At 43.7% G+C, this 7,243-nt stretch overlaps 1 protein-coding gene and 1 non-coding gene across 2 annotated transcripts in view; one reads left to right on the top strand and one right to left on the bottom strand.

The window, feature by feature from the left end:
* Positions 1-542: 542 nt before the first annotated feature.
* Positions 543-614, bottom strand: TRNAE-UUC. Its single transcript has one exon. It is a non-coding gene; the product is annotated as a tRNA-Glu (tRNA).
* Positions 615-1,284: 670 nt separating this feature from the next.
* WBP4 (WW domain binding protein 4) overlaps positions 1,285-7,243 on the top strand; it is a 20,213-nt gene continuing 14,254 nt past the window's right edge. The window contains exons 1-4 of the mRNA XM_011369736.2: positions 1,285-1,447; positions 2,430-2,502; positions 4,633-4,695; positions 4,785-4,908. Coding sequence (XP_011368038.1) covers positions 1,446-1,447; positions 2,430-2,502; positions 4,633-4,695; positions 4,785-4,908 — 262 coding nt within the window. The 5' untranslated portion in view covers positions 1,285-1,445. The remainder of the gene's footprint in view (positions 1,448-2,429; positions 2,503-4,632; positions 4,696-4,784; positions 4,909-7,243) is intronic.

Raw genomic sequence — 7,243 nt, forward strand, 5'->3', positions numbered from 1 at the left:
CCGGCGCGCGCCCCCTGGGGGACTGCGCTGCGCTGGGGGCGGTGGGCGTCCTGGTGAGCGCCCAGCGGAGGGACTGGGGGCAGCTGGGGGCCCCGGGCGCCGAGGGCGGGGGGCAGACACGCCCGCGTCCCTTGGGCAGCCGGTAGGGGGCGGTCGCGGAGGGTGTGGGCCCGAGGGGAGCGCGGGGAGGAGATAAGTCGAGGCCGGAGTTAATCATCACCTCCCAAGCATCTGGCAAAGGACGGCCCGGGGCCGCGGCGGCGGGAGGCAGCCCCGGGGAAAGCGAAACTCCCTGCCCGCGGCTCAGCGCCGCCAGTCTGCGGCGTGGGGACAGGCACCGGGATCCGGGGCGCGCTCGCGGGGCGCAGCACTCGTGACTCCCAAAGCGGCGCGGCCCAGGGCCCGGCGCAACCTGCCACGACTAAGGATCGTTCTCCACGAACTCACCGAGAGAAGGGAACGGGAAGGCAGCCAGAGTCACTGGAAATAAGTTAGTTCCCCCAAACCGATTTTTTTAAAAAAAAAAAAAAAGACGATGGACGTTCCCATACCGGGAGTCGAACCCGGGCCGCCTGGGTGAAAACCAGGAATCCTAACCGCTAGACCATATGGGAAGTGCTGCTAGAGAGCCCCGTGTCTCACCTGACAAGGGCCCGCGCCGCTGCCTCGGCTTCGCCGCGCCTGCTGCCACTCCCGCTGTCGCCGCCTTCGCGCCGCTGAAGCCGCTGGCCGCTGCCCACGCGCTCCCCAGCGAGGGGACGAGCTCGGCCCCAGCGCGCAGGCGACGCACAGGCGGAGCGCGGCCGCCCAGCCGCCTCGGGAAAGTTTTGAGCAAAGCCCGGCAGCTCGCGGCCCCGATTCCAACTGGTTCACCTTTCCTTTTTAACTCCGCCAACGGCCCCCAGCCTACAGGTCCGGGTTTCTCCGCTGGTCAAAGTGCGTGCGGACTAGTTGGCAAAGTGGAGGGCGGCGACGTCTTGGGGAACAGCTGTTTGCGTTCGGGGCGGAGGCGGCGCGCGCGCTCCTTGGCCACGAGCCAGCGAGCCGGGAAGAAGGGTGGGCGTCTGGATCCCGGGGCAAGGGACAGAGCGGGGCGGCGGGTGACGCGGAGACCTGAAGCTTCGAGCTCGGGCCCCCGGCCTAGGTCCCGTCGTGGTTTCGGCCCCGCTCGGTGACCTCGGCCCCTTTATACCGACCCCACCTCTCCGGGCCGGGAGCACCGCCCCCCGGGGGAGAGGGAGGGGGCGAGGGGCGGGCGGGCGCGGATTGACGCGTCTGGGCACCCGTAGCGCGGACCGCGGCACGCCGGGCGCGGGGACGGAGGGCGGTGTCCGCGATCCGGGGCTCGCGCGGGCCTCGCGGCGGGCCGGGCTCCCACTCGCCCCGCGCGGAGGACGGGCGCTCGAGCCGGGCCGGCGGAGACGCGCGGAGCGGCCGGCCCCGTCATGTGAGTCGGGCCCCAGGCTGAGAACAAGGACGTGTTGTTCCCCCGCCGGCCCCTTCCCCGCCGGCTCCTGCCTCCGCCAGCAGCCCCCTCCTCCCCGCCCTTCGGCTGGAGGCGTGACGGACGCGCTCTTAACTCGCTCGGGACCGGCGCCGGAGCGGCAGGGCGGGCTCTCGGGGCGGAGTAGACGTGCTGCCCCCTGGAGCAGCCTGGGGGCAGGGAGGGCGCGCTCCGGGGAGGGAGGCGGGCGGCCGGGCGGCGGCGGCGGCCCTCCCCGCAGAGCGGCGGCGCGCCCCCTCCACCTACGCTCTCGGGGGTCGCCTGCACCCTTCTGGTTTCCGCACCCCTTGAACCCTGGGCGATTGTGAAACTTCAGGGTTGGCCTGTGGCCACTGCTGAGCTCCTCCGCCCTGGAGGCGGCCAGCCCGGGTTAGAGTGAAGATTGTTTTTTTTCCTCTTGTCTTGCCAGCTGAGAGGTCCCTTGGCGTTTCTCTCTCTTTTTAGCCCCGAGGCTCAGGAACAAATTGTATTAACTGATGGTCTCGGAGGAACCAGTCTCTCACCAGAGGAGTCTCGTGCTTTTGTTCTTTTAGTGGAAATAACTTGATTTAATGCAGACTTTATGAGTTTCTTCAGGCCTCCATGACAGTAACCTCTCCGAAATGCTAGAAAAGAGTGGAAAAGATAAATCTTCTCTAAGATGTTCCTTATTTCTTCACACCGATGACAGTAACATCTGAGAGAAACAAAAATTTTTAAGCCGTTTTAAGAGAGTTTTAAATCCGGAGCAGACTTTTTCTGTTCTACTGGCAACAGAATCTCAGTTGACTGCTTCAGTCATATGAACAATAAAACGGCGCTGTGTGTAACAAAACAAGATTCAGTAGCCGAGGCTTCAATTTCAAACTGTAAGAAGATATAAAGCATGCATAATTTTACCTTTTTAAATTCTAAATAAGCTTAGACTTGTTTTTCCCTTTTTCAGGGCAGACTACTGGAAGTCACAACCAAAGAAATTCTGTGATTACTGCAAGTGCTGGATAGCGGACAATAGGCCTGTATGATAATTCTACTATTAGAGATTTGCCTAATATTGTATTTACGTAAAGTGTGCCTTTTTGGTCTAAACTCAGAGTTTACAAAGCACTCTCCTATACATTGTTCTTGATTTTTCAGAACGTTACAAGATTGCTATTCTTTCGTTCCTTTTAGGAAAACTTTGAGCCTTCTTTTTCATCAGCCTAAATTTTATTATATATTTAGCTAAATTATTTCTCTTTGGCCCTTCAGTCAAATTCAGGAAATGATATTGGGTATTCTCATCCATGTTTATGAAACGCCTACATTTTGAGGATGTTATTTGTAGTACTGTCATATACAAAGAGAAATAAAAGTGAAGAGCACTTAATATGTAAAAAGAAAGGTTACTGTAGTTTATTTGCTGTAAAGATAAATATATGTGATGTAGAGCTTTATGTCATAAATGCTTAAATTTGAAAGAACCTCTGTCATGGAATATGAAGATAACTGTTAAGCACATTATATTACTGTATGTCTTAATCTAGGTTCAACTTTTAAAACAAAACAAAAAGCATAATTGTTTTTTTTTACCCCTCATGCACGTTATAATACTCCGTACATAGTACCTAAATGCTAGAGTGTTTTTTTAATATGTTACATATTCATATCTTTTGCTTAGTAGAGTTGGATGCACAAAAGAATAGTAGCCCCATTTTCACCAGTGTCATATTTCTTTGGTAGATACTTATTTACTATTATGTGCAAGGAGTTCAGGGATATTTTTCTTTTGGATTTTGTTTTAATCTTTTTGAATAGTTGCTAAAGTTCTTGACTGTCTTGTTTGATTTAGGCCATCCTTACAAATAAGTAACAGATTTTAAAACCTATAGGAGTCACTGATAAGTCTCTTCTTTGGAGGCACCCAAGCAGTTCAGTGAACTTTATGAGTATCTAGTGTGAATAATCCCTTCTAGGATAGTCTTTCCTCATCTCCTTGAATTGCTAAACACACTGATTTAACCTGTACCTAGAAACAAAATTAATTTATTTTTGAATGGCTCTTTAATATTCTTTATGTAGTATAATCAACTTTAGGAAACTTAATATATGATAGAGGATGAACATTTGCTTTATAAAGTCAAGCTTTTAAAGAATTCACAGTAGTACGTTAGAGTAGCTCAGCTAATGCTTCATGTAAAATTTGATTGACAAAACTAGTTTTGCAAAGTTGACCCAAAAATTCTTATTTCATATGACCAGGCATTTGTAATTTGGGGAGCATTTCGAGTATCACATTCACTCACCCACTTCTGTCCCCATCTGTCCAGCTACCCGTCATTTAGTTTACCACTTTTTTCATTTTCTTGTCTACCATTCTACCATTCTTTCTATATGCATTGTTTCCATATACCATGGTTTCTATATGCATAGAGAGAGAGGTTCTTATTCCAACATCCCTAACAGCACACCATAGGCACTATCCTGCACCATAGTTGTTTTGTTTTGTTTTTAATTCAGCAGTATATCCTACAGCTCTCTCCACATTAACACATAGGAAGCTTCTTTGTTCTCTATTACAGCAGTCTAATTTTGCTAGATAGTGCTACATTGTCCTGCTTAGGAGTTATTGCATTTTGTACTATTACCACATTGTATTAAAGTATTTTACAATTTAGGAGAAATTTTTTAATGCCTACTTTTCTACCAATTTAGAGGAATAAGGTTTTAAGGATAATCGATTATTCTCTGTGTCTCTTACCGAATGTGGCAAATAGACCAGTACAAATTCTAGAGACTTACTGGTTTTGACATTTTATGCTGATAGGTGTCTCTTGAAGTTAAGATTTTTTTCTCCTCTTTTGGCTTCATGTCTTGTTTGAGCCCTCGTTACAATCATATTCACTAGATTAGTCATCAAGGATACCTTGTATTTTCTCTATTAATAAGGTCGTCAGAGTTTATTTTAAGCACCAGAGGAAACCTAGTCAGAGGGCATAATAATAATGTAGTTCAGTTCTGTAGCATCAAAATTATGTTTATCTTTTCTGCCAGTGGTTTTAGTTTTGATTTTGTTATGTTCCATTCTTCTGTTTATTGTTACTTTACTGTGAACATTAATAATGCTTATGTAGTTTTCCATTGTATTTTCTCTTTTTTTCATTCTTAAGAGTGTTGAATTTCATGAAAGAGGAAAAAATCATAAGGAAAATGTGGCAAAGAGGATCAGCGAGGTAATTTAGTCTCTTTCTTTCTTTTCCAATTTTTTCACGTAAATATCAATCCTTTCTCTAACTTTCACTTGTATATGCGACTTACATAGATTAAACAGAAAAGCCTGGATAAGGCAAAGGAGGAAGAAAAGGCATCAAAGGAGTTTGCTGCAATGGAGGCAGCTGCCCTGAAAGCATACCAAGAGGATTTGAAAAGGCTTGGCTTAGAGTCAGGTAAAAAGCAGCCAACATGTTTTAAAAGTAACATCAGAGGTCATGCTAAGTGTATAGCATTTTATTGTTGTGAGCTTTTATTGTTTCCATAAAGAAGTTATACACTCAGGGTATACTCTTAGTGCTTTTGCTATGCATCAAAGCCCTATTTAGACCGTGGGAGTTTGCTCATGCACCTTTGTTTTGCTTTTAAAAGCTTTGCATTTTAACACCTCCATTTACAACTATACTACCTTGGCAGCTACCTACCCCTAGCTCTGTGTTAGGTCAGTGGTTCATTTCAGAGACATTTGAGTTTTTTAGATATTCTAATTATTCAGCTGAAAGGAGCTATTCATTAAAAGATAGGCCTTGCATTATAACCACAGTTGACTTAAACCATATGGTCAAAATCAAATCGTGTTTATTTATATGGTTGAATTACAGTGAATTAGCCTTTTGTGGACAGATTAACTGACTACTGCTAAAAGGTAGATAATTTTTTTCTCTTTATTTTTAGATTTTTTAATTGAATATATTTGGCATATAACATTGTATACATTTAAGGTATACAGTGTGTTACTTTGATGCATTTATATGTTGTAATATGTTTGCCTTTGGAGTGATATTTATGTTGCATAATTATAGTGCAATATTGTTGTCTGTATTTATTACACTGTGGCTTATTTACTACTTGTGCAAGTTTGTATCCTTAAACAACTTCAGTCTTATTTCCGCACCCAGCATTTCCTGGTAACTACCATTTTACTTTGTTTTTTAGGAGTTCGACTTTTTTAGATTACACATATGAAATATATCACATAGTACTTGTATTTCTTTGTCTGACTTAATCTCACTTAGCACAGTGTGCTTAAGGTCCATCCATGTTGTCACAAATGGCAGGATACCCTCCTCTTTCATGGCTGAGTAATGTTCCATTGTGTGTATATACCACTTCTTTTTTATCCATTCACCTATCGATGGGCATTTAGGTCGTTTCCAAAGCTTGGCTATAGCGAGTAATACTGCAGTAAACACAGGAGTGCATGCATCACTTTGAGATTTTGTTTTTCATTTCCTTTGGTTATATACCCAGAAGTAGAGTTGCCGGACTGATGATAGATCTATATTTAATTTTTTGAGGAGCCTTCATATTTTTTACCATAGCGATTGGATCCATTTACATTCCCACCAATAGTGTATAAGAGTTCCCTTTGCACCCCACCTTCGCCAGCAAGAAGGTAGATGATTTGAGAGTTTGAGAATAACTAAAAAGCATTCTTTAAGTAGAATAGACCTTGTCATTGAATTTAGGCTTTATGTTGGGAACTTTCTGTGAGCATTTCTTTCGTGACAAATCCACTGTCCTGAATCCAGGCATGTCGCAGATCTCAGTTGTCGATCTTGGGAGACAGTCGACAAGGAATGGCGTTCTTTACTCTCTAATAAAAACTGCTTTCAATTAACTTTTCAGCACAATAACAGTTAAGTTAATTGACATTGCTCTCATCAAATAACAGTTGTAACCAGACTTGAAAAATATTTTCCGGGATATTATTAGTTAAAATGGGAGAGATGGTACTTCCATAAGAATAAAGCTATGTGTTCATTTTAAGGGAAAAAGGATGTAGGTACTCCTGTAGAATTAAATAGGAATAGTTAAAAATTAATCTCATCAATTATATAGATTGGGAGATTTCATTAAGTTCCCCTTCAAGCAAATTTTAGCATTTTATATTTAAATGGATTTTTCCTATTAAATATTTTTTACGACCTTGTTTTCCTGAATAGGATATATATTCTTTTAGAAGGTACAACAATGCAGTACAAAGAAAAGAGTTTTTAAAAAACTGCTTTTAAGATTTCTACAGATACCTTTACATTTTTTTAAATAAAATACGCATTGTATGCTGTGATCTGTTTAGAGATTTTTTTTCCCCCTCAGTGATATGATAAATACATCTTTTCTTTAAAACAATTAAGGATATACATCATTTTTAGTGGCTATGGAGTGGTTAGGAGCACATGTTTGGAGTCAACCAGAATCGCATCTTGCTAGCTGTACGACTTTCGATTTTTCCTAAAATTAAGTCATATAATGGTATAAATTCCTTTTTACAATGACCACTTTTGTAACAAATGTTTTAAAAAGAGTATAAAACATAACAAAAAGGGAACGGGATTAAGAAGTACAAATTGGCAGTTATAAAATCGTCATGGAGATGTAAAGTATAGCATAGGAAATATAATCAAAAACATTGTAATAACTGTGTGATGTCAAATGAGTACCAGGTTTATCTGAGTAATCACTTCATAAGTTATATATATGTCTAATCACTCTGTTGTACACCTGAAA

This window comes from Pteropus vampyrus, unplaced genomic scaffold (genome assembly GCF_000151845.1).
Source record: "Pteropus vampyrus isolate Shadow unplaced genomic scaffold, Pvam_2.0 Scaffold154, whole genome shotgun sequence".
NCBI classification, from domain to species: Eukaryota; Metazoa; Chordata; class Mammalia; order Chiroptera; family Pteropodidae; genus Pteropus; species Pteropus vampyrus.